The 19744-nt window shown below is 47.8% G+C and overlaps 1 protein-coding gene across 4 annotated transcripts in view; it reads right to left on the reverse strand.

Annotated features, from left to right (window-relative positions):
• Positions 1–19744, reverse strand: part of Mtus2 (microtubule associated scaffold protein 2) — a 371981-nt gene that overhangs the window by 92817 nt on the left and 259420 nt on the right. For 3 of the 4 annotated variants that reach the window (NM_001374100.2, XM_087579117.1, XM_087579118.1), the window contains 1 exon segment: positions 15418–15579. In NM_001374100.2, coding sequence (NP_001361029.1) covers positions 15418–15579 — 162 coding nt within the window. 4 annotated transcript variants of the gene reach the window in all.

Genomic DNA, 19744 nt, shown 5'->3' on the forward strand with positions numbered 1-19744 from the left:
CCTAAAGGGGCTGAGATTGTGCACTGTATGTACTGAGCATATTGTCAGGAATTACACATGCCAAAATGGTAATTTTTAATAATATAAGATAGTTATTGATAATACTTTTGTTTGTATGTATATTTACACATCCATGTGTATGCAGGTGCATGGAGGGAGGATGCATGCATGTATGCAGAGGCCAGGGGGTATACATGCATGCATGCAGAGGCCAGGGGGTATACATGCATGCATGCATGCAGAGGCCAGGGGATATACATGCATGCATGTAGAGGTCAGGGGGTATACATGCATGCATGCACAGACCAGGGAGTATATATGCATGCATGCAGAGATGGGGGTATACATGCATGCATGCAGAGGCCAGGGGTATACATGTATGCATGCAGAAGCTAGGGGACATCTCAGATGACATTATTCCACAGGAGCCCTTCATTTCCTTTGTCTTTTCAGACAGAGTCTCTCACTGGGACTGAGGCCAATTAGACTAGGGGTAGTGACATAGAGAGATCTGCCTGTGTTTGCCTCCTTAGTGCTGGGATTATATGCATGCACGACTATGCCTGAATTTCTTATGTTCTGAAGATCAAACTGAAGGCAAGCACTTAACCCTTCCGGCCACCTCCTCAGCCCTGTCACCCATGTTTATAGAACCTGGCTTCTGCCTGCTCCTTGGAGATTTTCTCCAATATGATGGTATTTAAAAAGGCAGATTGAGGAATTGTATTGCCTGCTGTTTCTATACTACCCATTCTGGCTTTTTTTTTTTTTAAATAGCAGGCCAAATGGGACTAACACAGAACAGTGGCTACAGAGCTAGCCTGGTGTACTCCATCACAGTTGGTGTTAGTCTCTTCTTTCTAAGGCAAGGGTAGGGATGCTAAGCCATCGAGTTAAGGACAGAGCTATTATTGGTAGCCACGATGGGAATCTGGTTCTAATTTCAAAGCTCATTTTCAATTCCCCTGCCATGCAAATTCTACATGGTAGGAAGCAGCCATTCACCAAGGCTCACTAAGAATTTTGCTCCACCCTCTCCAATAGTCACGTGGAAACAGATACATATCCGGAGCGGCTCTTTCAAAATGCAAAAGGTGCGAGCAATTAAAAAGAAAGATGGTCTTGGAATGCATGCAGAGAAACTGCCTGCTGGTTCATGCGCAGCTGGGTAACTCCTCATGTGTGACATGGGCCACTGACGTCAGCTCCACCCTGCGTCAGCCCCGCCCTGCGTCAGCCCCGCCCTGTGTCAGCCCCGCCCTGCGTCAGCTCCACATACTGGATACAAGCTTTGCACTCAACTGCTTGATTTTAATCCAAGCTTGCAATCTTCTGGCTTGGTTACTTTGGCCAATTAACCTGCTTTCTTCAACCCACTTATCAAGGGACGACAGTGTCAGTCTGCCCTATTTATGCTGATGCTGCTCCGTTTGTAACTTGAAGGTGCATTTCCCATTCACTCCCATTCACTTTCTGTCTCCACCCTCATATGTTGACGGATCAATAGTCACCCCTAGGTTGGAGCACTGTATTTGTGTATGTATCGTATTGTCTATGTATTTCAAGGTCCCATTCCCTATACCCTTTGCTGACTTTGGTTCTCTGTATGATTCCTCGGCGACCACGATGGAGCTGGGGAATGGGTCTTTATGGGACACGGGGACAATTCTAATTCATATTCATCCCCAGCGGCATCCTCTGCATTGGCCAATTCAGAAAATCCAGTAAATTGTAATTGATCTCACGAAAATGGGGCATATTAGAAAGAGAAGAGGCTCTGGGCAAGGACAGACTGCACCCCATGTGGTGGTCAGCTGCCCAGCCCCCCATCTATAAGCACAGGAAAAGCAGAGTTATGTCACATTACTTGGCGTTTAGGAAGGTAGGCGAGAGCCCTTAGGTGAAATCTGGCATGACATCCTGGTCATGTTGTTGGTAGTCACCAATTTGGTCAAGTGCCTAGGCCATCACAGCTACATGGTCAGTAAGTGGGTGTGGGGAATGAGTGTCAGCTGGGTAGCTAATGGGTGGGAACCAAAACCTAAGAGAAAGGGAGAAAAGATAGAGTGAGCAGCAGGAAAAAAGTCACAAGGATACAGCATGGCTTAGCTTACCAAAATAGCTGAGGGTACAAGAAGGCGGCATGTAGGGGGGATGGCAGGTGTGGTGGTTTGAATATGCTTGGCCCATGGGAAGTGCTACTATTAGGAGGTGTGGCCTTGTTGGAATGGAGGAAGTACATCACTGTGGGGGTGGGCTTTGAGGGCTCCTAGTGCTCAAGCCCCGTCCCCTGTGGAAGACACTCATCCTGGATGCCTTCAGATGTAGCTCCCAAATCCTTCTCCAGCACCATGTCTACTTGGACGCTGCCATGCTTCCTGCCATGATGATAATGGACTGAACCTCTGAAACTGTAAGCCAGCCCCAATTACATGCTGTTCGTACAAGAGTTACCTTTGGCCATGGTGTCTGTTCAAAACAATGGAAACCCTAAGACAGCAGGTGTCGGGGAGAAGGTGGGTGTCGGGAAGAAGAAGATGGCAGGCAGAAGGCAGTGGCAGAGGATAGGCATTCTGAGTATGGAGTGTGGATCTGTATCCTAGGCAACAGGGGCTGCTGAAGGGAGTAACAGGACCGGGTGTGGATGGAGAAAGAAAAGGCTTCCTGCAGAGGGGCGGGGTTTTGGACTGTGGTGTTCTTCTCCGTGCTAGCCAGGCTGGGGCCATTACTGACTAGCCAAGTATGGGGCCAAGAACAGCTCCCAGCACCTCTGCTGACTGAGTGACTGGTGAAAGACACAGCATACAAAGACTATGCCCGGCCTGGAAAATGTATTATTCTTTTCCATCTACCCTGTCAGATGGTTAACTGGCATTTGTCTCTTTTTCCTTCTTTTCTTTTTTAACTAATTAATTAACTAATTAAAATACCAAATGTTGCCCCCTCCCAGTTCCCCCTCACAGAGCTCTTCCCCCTTCCCCCCTCCTCTCCCCTTTGCCTCTGAGAGCGTGCCCCTCCCCATATCCCCCCACTCTGCGGCATCAAGTCTCTCCCACTGAGGCCAGGTAAGGTTTTTTCTCTGCACCCCATGAAGACTATTGTCTCTACTCCTAAACCCACTGTTGGAATTTGAGATCGCACCAATGTAATACACCACATCGTATAAGACTGGAAAGGAATGGAAAAAATTTAAAACAATGATAAGAAATGAAAAGATTTCCCCACTCCCCCAAATAAAGGGGCTGGGCAACACCATGACATCAATTTACATAGCAACGTACACCTAGCACCATGGACAGATTCCGGCACCACGTGACTGGTACAACTGCTGGACAGCCCTAAAGAACTGTGGGAGGAGTTTGTAACCTTTAGATTCAGTCTGCCTACAAGCTCTCAAGTTAGGGCTCGGCTTTCCAAGAATGTCTACACACACAAGGCTGGTTCTACACCAGCTTCTTCCTGGCTTCCCGTCAAGATGGGTCAGTGCTGCCCAAAGCCTGGCTTTGAAGGAATGTCCTATAAAGTTTCTCAGTTATCAAATACTATTTTTGCAGAGGTTTCAATGAAAGTGTTGGACAGGGACAGCAGAGGAAAGAGACGGTCTCTTCCTGTTTCTCCTGTCACCCTGTGGCATTTGAATTATTATTGCCAGATAGGGCCTTCACATAGCAAACTGACAAGAGAGGGTAAATCAACCAGGGTCTCTGCTATGCTGTTTGTGCTTTGACCATTTTATAGCTTTCAAATTCCTTACATAGAGAGGTGTGTGTCTGTGTGTGTGTGTGTGTGTGCATGTGTGTGTTCAAATTAGCAAGGCATCAGATTGCTAGTAACCCTAGACTGAGTTTTTAAGGGGAGACAGTTCCCCGTATTGCCAATGCCTGGCAACTTCTCTCAAATATCAGGCTGCTTCTACCTGACATCGTCTTTCTCACAGTGTCATTGCGATTCATTTCTCCTTCACAGCACTTAGCATAGATGTAGCAAAACAATTAAGTGTGTAATTAAGTGACACCTTGTGCCACACAGGGACAGGGGTTGTCTCATCTCATTCTTCAGGATCTCCGTAGGCAGTCAAGACAGTGTTTCACTCTGTGAAGGCTCTCACAGAGTGCCTGGCTGTGGATGGGGTGGATGCCTATGAGCACCTGTGGGATGATGTCATTATGCAGGCGAAGGCAGGAACCAGATAGAACGAGGCCTATTATTGGATGAGAAGGAAGGATGGACAGGAGAAAAGTTTTAGAGGGGAGGAGACCGGAGGAAGAGGGAAGAACATGGAGGCGGATGTTAAGATTCCTCTCTGCACATTTACAGGTTGTTATGAGTGTTCTTAAGGGATGGATGTGTACAGGACTTTGTATGTCTAGGTGGGCGATTATATCTTATCAATCGGATCAGAGGTTATCATGTTGTGTGTTCTTTCATGTGGCGACTTAATTGAATTTAAGAGAGTATGTGGCGGCTGGAGACGTGTATGTCTGGCATGGTGACAACCTGCCTTGGGAACTGGATGGGAAGAGAGATTGTTGCCAGGTTCAGAGAGACGCCATCGGCAGCGTGACATGGGATGGAGCAAAGTGGGTGAAACGCTTTGCTGACTGAGATGAAGATATCTTGGGGCACTGCGGTGCGGGATCTAGTGCGGGGTAAAAGACAGCATTTTATATAACACTACAGAAACAAACATCCAACAGTCCCCGCCTCTGGATGTCTTAGAGGACGCCACGCTTCTGATCTGCGGGAGTCCTTGACTTGTCTTCTACCTCTGGAACAGCCCTCGATGGCTCCCTTAAGGACGTGGGCAGCTCCCCTTACCAGATACAGCATGCATCACCTGAGGCCCATCTTCCTAGCTCACTGACTTCACGCCACACAAAGGGCGTGTTTATCGCCTTCACTTTCTTCCTATAAACATTCTTTCTGAACCTGTCCGCTCTCCCATGACCCGCTCTGTTGGCCCTCCCGTTTGTTTCCCAGTGACAAACGATCGCCAGTGAGAGCAATTCAAACTCGGCCTCAGGGGGGCGCTGCCGGACACCAAGCAACAACCGCAGCACCTGCTCTGAGCCGCTGGTACCGCGCGCTTCTCTGCTCAACCCTCTTCACCTCCCGGCCCTTCTGCGGTGTTCATGAACGTTCCTGAGCCAGTAAAAACGACTACACTGTGAGCATTGATTCTTTGCTCATCATTAGGGGCGAACTTGCTCTTGGAGTGAAGCATGGGACGCCAGGGAATCCTGCCTGGCTGTTCGGAACAGTCCCCTATCATCCTCAACGAACATTCCAGCAGCAGGCCTTGGTCTATTGTCTGCCTCTTTTTTTCTATCTAAAGTTCAGCCTTTCTTTCCAGCCCTTTCCCAAATTCTCCAGTAGGTGGTCAGGAAGGGCATGCGGTGTGTGAGCAACAAGGAGGAAGCAGGGACAGCCGGTGGGGCAGCATCTTCCTTGCAAACGCGCATGCTGCCCTGCTAATTAAGAAAGTCTTCCGAGCTTGTCGCAAAATGGGGGACCCCCTTTATGAGCAGGGCTTCTCCTTCTCTGACCTTGTCTAGGGAGTTAAAACCTCCCAATACCTCTGCCTGTGGAATGTCAGGTATCCTTGGGTACATTACAGGGTTTACCTTCCTTTCTCCTGATTAAGAACCAAATCACCGAGCACCTGAGATTCCTGGGAACAGCTCCCCATGCTAAGGAGGTACGTCCGTTCCTTAGCCTTCAGCCAAGACCTTTGACAACCCTGGATATTCCTACCCCCTTAACCCAAAAGTATATAGCCCTTGAGTCACTCCGGATAAAATTGATCTGTCTCCTCGAAGCTAGTCGAAGTGTGTCATTATCACTGTTCACGCTCAGGGGCCATCAGAAACCCTGCTTGTCTACGCTGCTTTCTTTGTCCTCATGGGCTGGTGGCCGGCAACCTGAAGAGAAGAAAGAGCCACACACACGTGGATGATTCTGGTCAGCTACTTGGGAGTTTGAAAATTACAGTGTGCTCAGAAATCCTTCTATGTGTGAAGTGTAATTCAATCTGCTCCTAAGGAGGCAAAAGTCATTTTTATGACACGCGGAGTTTACAGTCTGCAGACTGACGGCCTTATTTCTCCTAGGGAATATTTTCTCTTAGGCAGAAAGAAACATAAATGATGAGGCATTCTATATAACCATAGGGAATCTTTCTACCGAGTTAGATCTTATGTGTTCTGTCGTATGTGCCCGACAGAATCAGAGGCGCGCTGGCCACGGAGTAATCTATATTCAGATCAATATTTCCCACTGAAAACACTTTCGTATTTACAAGCCTGTTATGACCCTGTTATCAAGTCAATGGGTAATTCTGGCTATTTCTGTAAGATTAGACGGCTCAATGCGCCAGAGAGAGATTTCATATTTGACCTGTGAACAATACAAAAGCTTTTCCTGGGGTTTTGAGAGAAAGACTTATCAGAAAACTGAGGTCAAACTCCTGAGACACTGGGGGGGGGGCCCTCCATTTACAGCCTGGGCAATGTCACATGTGTGAGGGGTCAGTGGAAAACTTGCAGATCTTGGTTTTCTCCTTCTACCACACAGGCTCTGGGGATCAGACCCAGGTTGCCAGGCAGGACAGTAAGCACCTTCATCCACTGGCCCTATGCAATGCCACCAGAGGGCGCTCCAGAGTGCGGTTCTATTTGTAAAACCTCGCCAGTCTTTGCTGTAGTTGCTAACTCTTAAAATTTTGATCTTCAGCATTTGTGGCAGGGGCCAGACTTCTCTTTTGAAGAAGTGATGGCCGATCCTCAGTTTGCTTTCCGTTTTGCTTTGCAGTCGGGAAGCAGTGAGCCTGGTGTCTTCACTTCTCTCCTTTTGCTCCTTGGATGTATAGCCCAATGCCCGTGCCACGGTGCCCCTGCCTGGCTGGGTCACACTGCCCTTGCCTGCAGACTGCGCTGGATCATTTCAGGACTTAGAAAGCAGCCAACTGATACTTGGTGATTGAACAAGCAACACGTACAAAAACATGCTTAAATAAATCATCGATAAAGGGCAAGACACTTTGCCTCACCTCCACCTTCCTATGATTTTTTTTTTTTTTTTGGTTTGTTAGCATTAACTGGAACCCAGATATAAGATTATGAGCCTCTTGCTTTCACCCTAATTATTACATCATAAATCCATGTACCTTACTGTGAATTCCTAAGAGAAGGGACACTCTAACTCTCCTTGCATCTAAATCATGGGCACAGCAAGTGCTGGTCAAAAAGTACGAGCCAGAAATAAAGCATCACTCCCAAATTCCTCCCACTAGAAATCCAGCCCAGCACTCCAAAAGTCTGTCCTGTTTCCGGTACAGGCATCAAGCAGGTGGACCTGAGGCACGGAAGCTCAGCCATGGTCAAGCTTGGCCCTGTCAAGTTCAGCAACATGGCCAGAGATGGCATGTGGCTCAGTGAGAGGACTGCAAAAAGGTTCAGTGTGATGAACTGCCTTCTGTAAAACGAAGAAAAAACGAAAGACAAGGAGGAGAAGATGAGGAAGAGGAGGAGACAGAAGATAGAAGAGGAGGAAGAGAAAGTGGAATTGGAGAAAGAGGAGAAGAGGAGCAGGAGGGGAGGAGGAGGAGGAGGGGGAGGGGGAGGAGGAGGAGGAGGAGGAGGAGGAGGGGGAGGGGGAGGGGGAGGAGGAGACCTTCCCTAGAGAGGAGTTGGAACGCTAAGGATTCACACCGTCTAAGAACTTACACCAGCTTCGGAGCCCAGACCACGTGACCGGGACATGACCAATCTGCAGGCCTGCCCTTTGCGGCTCAATCAGTGTGACAACAGAACAAGCGGAAAACTTGGCTTTAATTCACTTAGACACGCAGAGCCATGCAACTGAGTGCCAAGTGAAAAATTCCGCATTGCAACTCTTTTATCTACAGTCACTGTGAAATCGGCAAAGGTTACCAGACTCCGAAAGGCAAGTCGTGAATATATTTAAACCACACGAGGTTTTTTTTTCTTGCTAACCCATACCTTGTTTTTGCTGTTCATCTGCAGTCCTCACCCTTTTTTTCTGTAATGTATTTGATGAACTCTTCCTAATCCTAGCTGAGCCCGGCTAGTAAGCAAGGCCACTGCTCATGCGCCGCCCCGCCCCTCTTAGCCTCACAAGGCCTCGTGCAGCGTGCCCTAAACTGGCGAAAGCTGTTGTCTCATCCAGCCTGGGAAAATGGACAGGTAGACAAGCTAATGGCTGGAAATACCGTGCTCTCAGTTTTGTGGTTAGAAATGACGAGCAGCAGGCAATGTGAAGGTCCCCAAGGGCCACAGTCAGGGGTCCACACACTGAGTGTTATGGGTCCTCAGCCTCATAATTACCCAGTAGTGAGGTCTGGGTGATGTTTACAGTACCCAGCGCATTTCTTGAATGTCTACAATGAGTCTCATTCTTGTGTGTATGTTTTGTCCTTTGAGATGGGATCTCCCTTCGTAGCCCAGACTGGACTAGAATTTAAGATTTTTCTGCCTTGGCCCCTTGAATGCAGGCGCCAATTGCTGTATCTGAGTCTCAAACAATGTTCCGTCTCAGGACTGGAGAGAGGATAAGAAGGGCCAGCAGTTATGAGTCCTTGTTACACTCGCTGAGGATTCTGGTTCAGTTCCCAGCATCCATTGCAGCTCACGATGATCTCTCAACTCTAGTTCCAGAGGATCCGATGTCCTCTTCTGGCCTCTGTGGCCTTGCATGTCATACACATGCCTCTAGGCGGTACATCCATGTCTCTCAAAAATCAACCGCAGAGCTCAGCTGCCCCATTCAAGGCTGTTTCTGACTAGATGTGGTCAACACTTGCAAATTATCCCCTAGGTGTTTTGTGGCTGGGGCGGCCATTTGCTGCTGACCCTGGAGGAGGACCGGAGACTCACAGAGCAAGATGGGCACAGTCACCAGTTGCAGAGAAGGGACTACAGAGGGAAACATGGAGGTTGCTGTGGGCTGTTGTCACCTGCCCTGTGGGTCTCCGTTTTGTTCGTTTGTTGGTTTTTATTGGTTTATAAAAAGCACACTTCCTCACAATGTTAGAGAGCTGAAAGGGCTCAGCTCCTGCTGACCCTGGACTATGGGAAGGGGCGGGAGTTGGGGGGAAGGGAGTGGGGTGGGGGAGGGAGTGATGCTTCCTGCACAGTCTGGGGAGCTGGTGTTCTATGCACTCACAGAAGTGTCAAGTAACTTCTAAGCTCACCATCTCCTTGCCCCAGAGTCCTCAGCGGAGAGACTTGGGAAAGAGTGAAGATGCCCCCTCTTTCAATGGCTATTCCTTAGTAGCCTGGGGTAGTCTGGCTTCCCTGTTGGTGGCAAAGGATTTGGGATAAAGAAAAACAGGCACGTCTGGGCATGGCATTGCCTATTCTTAACCCCAGCAACTGAGAGGCCAGATCTTCATGAGTTCAAGTCTGGCCTAGTCCATGTAGCAAGTTCCAGGTTAGTTAAGAGAAAGAGGAGTCAGAGAGATGGTAGGCATAGGAATCCTTACATAATAACCCCATGTGTTCCTTAGGGCTTTACTGCCGTGAACAGATACCATTACCAAGACAACTCTTATAAGGACAGCATCTGATTGGGGCTGGCTTACAAGTTCAGAGGTTCAGTCCATTACCATCAAGGTGGGAGCATGGGGGCATCCAGGCAGGCATGGGGCAAGAGGAGCTGAGAGTTCTACATCTTCATCTGAAGGCTGCTAGCAGAATACTCCCTTCCAGGCAGCTAGGGCCAGGGTATTAAAGCCCATGCTCACAGTGACACACCTACTCCAGCAAGGCCACACCTCCAAAGAGTGCAATTCCTTGGCTCAAGCATATACGAACCATCACACTCTGGGTGACAAGAGATATTAAAGGGAAAGCCCCTGAAGAGGTCACACAGCATTAAGACCTGAAGGGAAGACATGTTAGCTTAGAGAGGGAACAGGCTGTATGTATAGGGAAAGAAATGGCGCTGAAGATCTCCTAAGTAGCAGAAATACTAGGAAAAGAAAGAAACAAAGAAAGAAGTAGAAAGAAGTCTCCAAAAATATGTTGCCTGTTCCCCTTCAACAGCAGAAGTATCCCACTTCATCTAACTTTGCCTTCGCAGAAGCAGTTACCCTGTCTACACATCTATCTATGAACTTATACTATTCCACTGTCCTGGGGTCACACAAACCTGGAACCATGCATTTATTCTGAAACTCCCAGTGTGTGTGTGTGTGTGTGTGTGTGTGTGTGTGTGTGTGTGTGTTGTGTACATGCATATGGAGCCTAGAGGTCAACACCAGGTTTCTTTCTTTGGGATGCAATCCATCTTCTATTTGAGACGGTATCTCTCTTTGGACCCGAACTCACACATCAGACTGGCTGGCCACCAAGACTGCCCGTCTCCTCCTCCTTGCTGCTAGGATTACAAGCATGCATCACGATGCCAAGGGTTTTTTTGTTTGTTTTTGTTTATTTATTTTTGTTGTTGTTTTGGGCTTTTTTTTGTTTGTGTGCTTGCTTGTTTTTTAGATAGTTTCCAGGAATCGAACTCAAGTTGTCAGGCATGTGTGGCGAGCATCTCACCAACTGAGGTACCTGCTAGCCTCACGCCTCTCTGTTTTACATAATAAACACACTTTCATATGACCCGAGATCGCTGCCATTGCTTTACTTATTTATAATCTCTTCTTTAAAATCTACTGCAGGACAAGCTTACGTGTATCCCATAATGCCCCTTTGCCCCTTGGCACACAGACTCAGACTGTCAGGACGTGCAGGGTCGTGATATTGCACCACCACCAACAGGATGGATTCCTGACAGGAGGTCAAGGCATCCCTGTTGGAGCCTCTCTGAATGTTGAGACTATCCAAGCAGGGAAGCCCACCAGATCGCTGGGCTGAGGTCACAGAAAATTTCGTTTCCGTGGTTCTGTTGCAATGCCACAACAGGGTCCACAATTGGTGTATTTACTTGTATATTTATTGACTTGGAACAGAGCTCAGTACTTTGCACTGGCTGGCCTGGAACTGGCTGTGTAGGCCCTGCTGGCTTTGACCTCACAATGGTCCCTCCTCTGCCTCTGCCTCTGCCTCGTGAGAGCTGGGATAAGGCTGTGCCCCCACATGCCTGGCCTCTACAAGTACTTTTCTCTGTTGAATTCCACTCTGGATTGTGCAGCTCTGCTCTTCTGGTATCTGTGTACAACCATGCTCAATGTCTAGATGACTTTTAAGTCAAGCATAAAAAAAAACAAAAAACAAAAAAAACCCCAAGAGTCCATATACTATCATTGGCTCCCCTCTTCCTAAATTCTCCTTTTACCCTATGGATAATCTCTTTACAATTCACGGCTTATCTTTTGATTTCTTAGTATAAGCACACAAGTAGTATAACACATTCTTTTTTTCGGAGCTGGGGACCAAACCCAGGGCCTGCGTTTGCTAGGCAAGCGCTCTACCACTGAGCTAAATCCCCAACCCCAACACATTCTTATTTAGAGAGAATCCCCCATCTTAGGACAGTCATTGTGGTGGTTTGAATGCTCTTGGCCCATAGGAAGTGGTGTTATTCAGAGGGGCGCCATTATTGGAGGAGGCATAACCTTGTTAGAGGAAGTACATCACTGTAGGGGTGGGCTTTGAGACTCCTATGCTCATGGTCCGCCCAATGTGGAAGAGAGACCCCTCTCTTGCCTGCCTGCAGAAGCCAGTCTCTTCTTGGTTGCCTAACTATCATGATGTAGAACCCTCAGCTCCTCCAGGGCCATGTCTCTCTGTACTCTGTCACGCTTCCTGTCGTGGTAATGAGGGACTGAACCACTGAAACTGTAAGCCAGCATCAATTGAATGTTTGTAAGCGGGTCTATGAAAACTATGTGACCCTGGCCACAAGCCATCCCTGATTGGTGAATAATTGAATTGAGATAAGTGGGGCTTGGGGTTCTTGGGTTCAGAGGGGGAGAGGGAGGAGGGAAGGACGAGGTTATGAGTTAGGAGAGTCATAAAAACATGGCCATGAGGGTTGGCCAATTGGGGTTAAGAGCTGCCCAGATGGAGCATGGCAAATAGAATTTGGGGTTATTAATGGGGAAATAGATTCTACTACCATAGAGGGCAGACATCTGTCCAGCTCTAGTGCTGAATAAGGCTTAGTATAATAATAAACGCTGTGTGTCTTTTATCTAGAAACTGAGTGATCAAAGGCGGGGTAGATTGAGATCAAGTAGTTTCTTTTTTTTTTTTTTAAAGATTTATTTATTATGTATGAGTACACTGTAGCTGTCTTCAAACACACCCAAAGAGGGCATCAGATCTCATTACAGATGGTTGTGAGCCACCATGTGGTTGCTGGGAATTGAACTCAGGACCTCTGGAAGAGCAGTCAGTGCTCTTAACCACTGAGTCATCTCTCCAGCCTGAGATCAAGTAGTTTCTAAAACACTTAAATCTCATCAAAGGGAACCATGAGGCACTGCCGCAGCACAGAGCACATGGCTTCATCTAGGAGCAGTTGGGGAGACATGAATTAAAATGACTTAGACAAAACACTTGACTCCCAACCAAGTGGACCAAAGGTTTAAAAGGGGTTAGCCTTGGGGGATGTGGAACAAACACAGTGAGGTGTGTTGGAGATGACGCCCCAGTCCAAATATGAAGTTCACATATGTGTGACACACACCGAATGGATTAGTCTTGAGGTAATTTTTCACAACAGATTTCAGTGTGCCCATACGTGGACCTATCAGGTGAGGGCAGGTGTGACAACTTTTCTACTTGTGTCACAATATTCATGCTCAAATAACGTCAGCTCTTCGCAGTATTTTGAACTTCTGCTATTCAGATAGAGAGATACGCAGTGTCTTAGTTTGCTTTCCTTTGCTGTGCTAAAACAACATGGCCAACCTGGGAGGGAGGGCTTTCTTTTCATCTTATGCCTGTAGTCCATCATGAGCAGAAGGCAGGGCAGGGACTCAAGGCAGCAACACGGAGGCAGGAACCGAAGCAGAGGCCACAGAAGGCGCTGTGCTCCAGCTTACTCCCTGTGGGCACGGCCATATGCACCGGAAACGGCGAGAGTCGGAAAGCCAGCGCAGCTGCTGGGCACAGTTCCAGCATAGCTAAGCTGTGACCGCTGTCTTTCTGTCTCTCATACTTGGGTTGTGGACTCGGTGCGCCGCGTCCCTGGGGACTTTCTGCACTATGATTCATGTTATATCTTTTCCTGAGAAAATTATCTGAGTCTTCTAAAGGAAATCCTAAACTTTATCTGGCTACTATTTGGAAGTCTTCCTTGTGCCCTGGAGATCATTAAACACAGATAAGCACAGCGCTAGATAAGGCCATTACTCCAGGAATCTTCTTGGGGTCTCTTCGGTATCTGCCTGCCTCAGTTAGCGTTTTACTGCTGTGAACAGACACCATGACCAAGGAAGCTCTTATAAGGACAACATTTAATTGGGGCTGGCTTACAGGTTCAGAGGTTCAAGCCGTTATCATCAAGGCGGGAACATGGCAGGCAGGCATGGTACAGGAGGTGCTGAGAGTTCTACATCCTCATCTGAAGGCAGCTAGCAGAACATTTATTTCCAGACAGCCAAGACTAGGATATTAAAACCCACACCCACAGGGACTCACCTACTCCAACATGGCCAAGACCTATTAAGAGTGCCACTCCCTGGGCCCGGCATATGCAAACCATCACGCTGCCCTTGAGCAAACTCAAGCAGTCTAATTAATGCAGGGTAGAAAGAGAGGATTGCCAAACCCCGACTAGCCAGGAAAAAGGGTTACGGGTTCAAGACCTTATGCTTAGAGCTTTCTGAAAATATAATTTAAAGATGGGGGATCATACAGGGTACACCTCTGGAAGAATGGACATCAGTAGTTGAGATGGATTAACTAAAATAAAACTTCTCTTCCTTAATTGTGTAGATGATGAAACATATAGTAAAAGAAGTTAGGGTTAAGGGTTTGCTATTCATAAAAAAGATTTGTTCAGATATTTCCCTGTCTGTCTGGAGTGCTTTCAAACTACGAACAGTCAGGCCTACAAACAGGATGTCCTATAATAATAAATGTGTTTGCTTTTGTAGAGGAGCCATTCTTTAGAGTCTTTAAATTAGAGTTATAGGGCTGATAATAAAAACAGAATCTGTTCTGCTTCTGTTTTCTAATTGTGACTGAACTCGCAACCCTGGACATGTAATGAAAATCGAGCCTATGATGTGTGCCACTCGGATAATCATTCGTCTGTCTCTGTTTTGAGAAACCGTTACTAATGAAGAAGCACCTGGTTGCTAGTCAGTCAGAGCCGTGCGATTCCCCTGACCGCCATCGCCTGACTAACTCCTCCCTCCCCTCGTTGACTCCTTAGGTCCACTGTGAGCGCTCTGTCAGCAAAGACCCTCCGCTGGGGAAGCCCCTCCCCTGCTTTCTTACACAACCCTGGACCACAGGCCGGAACCTCATTTCCCAAAGTGGGCTGGACCCTCCCACATCAAACAGCAATAGGGGATCTGGTGAGGGCATTTTCTCACTCATCATTCTTCATGGGTGGGTGACTCTAGCCTGTGACAAGTTGGCAAAACATCAACAAAAACAACAACAACAACAACGATGGCGACAAACCCCAGCCAGGTCACCCAGTTTGTAACGCCACCCGCTTAAAGAACTCACAAACCCACGTGTTTGCATATGCGTACGATCACAGACATGGGGCTATAATAACAACGGGAAAATATGAAGGAAAAAATTATTGATCTTGATAAGCCCCCACCTACAGGGGATCTGGGCTCAGCATCCAGTCCATCCTTCACAGTGCAGACAACAGAAAACCGAGAACCGTATCCACGGACCCTGCTGGAGGGGAACAGGTTCCTTGTATGAGACGTGGAAGAGAAAGCAAGATGGTGCCAAACTTGGGCCCCGCTGGGCAGTGTCTGGGCACGGATCTCTGCATGTGTGTGAGCGTGGAGAGCTGTGCCTGTAAGCATGGGGTGTCAGTGCTGCTTAGACGGAGCTAATCGTACGTACAACTGTGGCTCTGGAGTCGCTGCTGGGGCGTTAAGTTCTGAGGTCTGAGGTCCAGGTTGAGCTTGCCCCAAAGCCCTTCAAATGATTCCAAGAGCAAAGGCCAAATGCCAGTCTTCTTAAAAAAAATAAAAAAGGCAGCTTGGTTCCTGCTTTCTGAACTAAAAGACTGTCATTTAAGGAGGTTCCAGACAATGGAGGAAGGGTTTTTGTGACAGTTTCAAACACATGTGTATGTCGAAGCACCGTGCAAACAGATGTATTCGTCTTAACTCTAAATGCCATTTAAAACTCATCTCTCATCCTCTCCCAGTAGCGGATGTACACGGGGACTTTCAAAGACTTCATATTTGTGCACAAAGGGTACCCCACTGTGGAGCTCCTGGAAGGTGGCGGAAGGTCTTACCAGCGGGCGTGGAAGTGGATTTTGGTGCTGGAAGTAAACTCCTGCGTGGTGGTGTTGCATTGGACGAAGACGCGGGGGCCGCCCGGCCAGCTCCCTTGGGTGTGTCCTTAGAAGGCACAGCCTGCTTCAGAGAGACCTGCTCTTCACTCCCGAAGGTCGGGCCTGTGGGAGGCAGACAGCACGTTAATTACAACTTCATGAAAATGCATGGACCCTCTTCCCGGCCAATCCTGAGGCTGCCGTCTGTGTCAGAGCGCACCTTTTCGGTGTGTGAGCCTGAAAAGCAGTCGCCTGGAAACAGAGGTGGAAAAACCTTCCCTAGACAAGGACCTATATGTCTGTCGTACAGACCCTCTGCAAAGAGGGGAGCTACACGAACTGGACTCACATGTGCGTGCACACACTTTGCTTACATGCAGGTATAACTGTAGGCTGTTTTAAGGATTAGTTGGGTAGCTGATGGGGTTGTGGGGAGGAGTGATGCTCTTTTGTGAGTGACTGAGGAGAATTGAGAATAAAAACATAAGTCATCCCCGGCGGGACATGTAGACTGAGCTACCAGAGGAACCGGCATGGAACTGTCAAAGTGGAGCATGTTTAAACCCTGGAAATCTTAAAACTTGAGATTTAAATCTCACCCTGAGACTACCTAGAGTGGGACTAACTCCCTCTCTGTTTCCATGACTGCCTTGGCACATGTAACCCAGAGACCCCCCAACCAGGCGGTCACAGGTAGCCAGTCACCAAAGCCCAGCACCTGGAATTCTTCCCCAGGCAAACAGGGCATCGCCAGAATCTTAGCCTCAGCCAATAGAATGCATTCACTCCCAAATCCCATCCCATTCCCCCAGTGTTCATACAGTCCCCATGCACATGGAATAAAGGCCACACAAGGGTCATCTGAGACTAGCTGTTTTCACTGAGCTGTAACACTTGGGGGAGACTCTCTCCCTGAGACAGTCATCACTGGACCCGTCTGCCTGACCAGGCTCCTGCTCCTTGCAGAGGCTCACAGCAGACCGCCAGTCCTCTTCACTCCTTTTCTAGGGGCTGTTTGTAACACTATTCTGGCATTGCTGGATGGGTGGAGTTCTGGGGACCCTTCCTCCCAGACTCTGTTTTACCCCTCCCGGCCTAGCGAGCTGCAGTGTATGGCTTTCCTGAGGGAGAAGCAGACCTTGGACCCAACACATTCCTGATTTCGCCCAGCCCTCTCCAAGCCGGTGTATCAGCAGGAGAGGAGCAGGGGAACCTAGGAGACCACAACCTGTGGTTCCCAGACCCCTTGTGGATATTAAAATATGAAGACAGATGAGATCAAGGTCTGTATGTAAAACGGCATGCTATTTACATAGACCCCATAGAAGCTCCAAGTACTTTAAGTCATATCCAGAATTTTGATAACATCTACATACTAATATTACATAAGTAATATGACATAAAGGCTATGCAGAGAGTTATAGCAATTGATAAGGACCCTCAGAGGCTGGAGAGATGGCTCAGAGGTTAAGAGCACCAACTGCTCTTCCAGAGGTCCTGAGTTCAATTCCCAGCAACTACATGGTGGCTCACAGCCATCTGTCATGGGATCTGATGCCCTCTTCTGCTGTGTCTGAAGACAGCTACAGGGTACTCACAGACATTAAGTAGATGTTGAGAGGTGGAGGGGGGAGAGAGAGAGAGAGAGAGAGAGAGAGAGAGAGAGAGAGAGAGAGAGAGAGAGAGAATATGACCCCTGATACAGATAAAGTTTTTTTGTTTGTTTGTTTGTTTGTTTGTTTGTTTGTTTTTCGGAGCTGGGGACCAAACCCAGACCCTTGCGCTTGCTAGGCAAGCACTCTACCACTGAGCTAAATCCCCAACCAAAGTTGTTTTTTTTTTTTTAAATCTGATCAGTTTTGCTGTACAGTTGGTTAATCCACAGATGTAGAACCCATATCTAGCTAATCCAGTGATGGCTGCTACGGACGTATCTCACCGGCCTAGGGAAACTGTTCCCAAGATGTGAGAAACCCAGCTCATTTCATCTCCAGAAGCAGAGGCCTGGGCTTGAGGTGGAGTGTGGGGACCTGAGACACGCACGTCTTTGAGACTTACGGGAGCTGAAAGATCTTGGCGTTGTTGTTTTATTTATTTATTTTTAAGGGAAACTTTATATTTTATGGGCGCTTTATCTGTTTGTATGAATACAAACCACAAGTATGCGGTAGCCACAGACACCAGGAGAGGACATAGGATCCCCGAGACTGGGGTTCCAGATGGTTGTGTGAGCCGCCATGTGGGTGTTAAACCTGGGTCTTCTAGAAAAACAGCCTGTGTTCTTACCCACTGAGCCATCTGGCCAGGTCCAGCTTCCTTTATTTAAAAGGTAGGAGAAACAGAAGGATAAATAGTTCGCCACTCCATTTGGACAAAGTCTCTCTGCCCTTAGGACAGTTTGTTACGAACAACTGCTCTGACATTCTGAGGACGTGGGACACTGGAATAGCAGCTTGTGTCGGAGTTCAGTATAAAAAGGTGTGGCCCAAGCTTTTCCTCCATATCCTCTCCTGCGTTTGGGAGGTTTATGTACGTGACCTGTTAAAGACGATGCTAAGTGGTAAGTCTTCCAGATGGCCGTCTGGTGGGAGCTGGGGCCTCTTCCCTGCTAATCAGGAGAGGCTGAATACACCCAGATTAGCACTTGTTTAGGACCAACCCACCATTTGCGGGATCAGAACTGTGTACCCTGAAAAAAGCAGCAATGGCAGCTGGAAGAAGTACGAGGCTTTGGGGTGAGAGATAAAATGCGTTTCCAACATTTAAAGTAGAGTCCAAAATTTTACGTCTGTCAAGCCTGCATAGGAATGATAGCATTATCAAAGCGCCCGCGATATTTGGAGATTTCATTCAACCGTTTGGAATATTAGATTGTTGCTTTTCTCCACGGGAAGACCAGAGAGCCTTCTTAAAATCGGTAGACTCGTGTTGTTCTGGGAGGAGAGGCTCTTTAAGAATAACAAATAAAGAACGCGCTCCTGCTTGAAGCAGCCGGTGCTGCACAGTTCTCTGCGGGCCCTGTACACAACTTGAAATAGCTCTATACACCGCAAAGAGAACGTCCTAGACCTCCACAAGCCCAGATGAGGCACCGGAATTCCACAAAATAGGGTCTACAGAGCTGGCGTTGGATAAAGCAGCAAGCGGAGTGTCTGTCCAAACCCAGAGAGGAGACGCAGGGTCGTGAGTCTGCAAGGGTGAATGGCGGAGGGCCGGGAATTCAATAGCAATCCATCCATGAGCTCAGTGCCTGAAATCAGAAACCCTCTAAGTGTTTGTGGGAGTGTTTCAGAGGTGAGAGGGGCTCAGCTACAGGAATCTATGACAGGGGAATTAGCATATGTGTAGCTCTCTGCTCCCATAATAATGTATTCAATGATACATAGTGGTAGAAACTACATTGAGTCCATAAGTCTTTTACTTAACAACTTACTGAAAATGTCTTAAGACCAGAATTATTTTTTGTGGCACTTACAGAGTTCAAAAGTCCTGGTATCGCACCCCCGTTCCATGCAACTTATTCAGTGGACATGTCAATGTAGAGACCTGGCTGTCTTCCGGGATGGGAAGAAATTGCCCTGTGTGTCAGGAAGCTATTGATTTCCCTCCGAGAAAAAGAATAAAAATATAAAAACTTAATTCGGTTTCATTATTGGTAAGATAAAGCTGGGAACAAATGAGTCCGTACTTTGAGAACCAGCTTCAGTTGGCTAGTAATTAAAGATGTATTATTCAGGAAGGAAAGAGAGATCTGAACTTGGGAGCAGCCATTGAGGTCTATGGATGCTCGAGGACTTGACAACGTGCAGAAAGCATCAAGACCCTGCTTGGGAAGAGTGGAAAAACTAGAAATAAACAAGCTACCCTTCCCACGGGTAGGGGAATGCGCTGGGACAAGTCTTATTATACAGCCTGGTTCCTGGCCAGGCCACACCCACTCTGGCCTGAGTGTGGCAGGCAGTTTTTCTGCTCTTTCACCCACTATAGGACAGCAGAACAGCAGCAAGGTGCAGACTTGGAGGGGACATTCAAGGCAAGGATGTCTCTGCTCACATGCATAAGGACGAATAAGAAAATCAACTTTAGTTGGGTGGTAGCTTCACACCTTTAATCCTAGCACTCAGGAGGCAGAGGCAGGCAGATCTCTGACTTCAAGGCCAGCCTGGTCAGCAGAGTGAGTTCCAGGACAGCCAGGACTACACAGAGAAACCCTGTCTCAAAACAACAAAGACGAAAACAAAAAATACCAAAACGAACAACAACAACAACAACAACAAAAAAAAAAGAA

Source organism: Rattus norvegicus, chromosome 12, assembly GCF_021556685.1.
Source record: "Rattus norvegicus strain SHRSP/BbbUtx chromosome 12, alternate assembly SHRSP_T2T, whole genome shotgun sequence".
Lineage (NCBI taxonomy): Eukaryota > Metazoa > Chordata > Mammalia > Rodentia > Muridae > Rattus > Rattus norvegicus.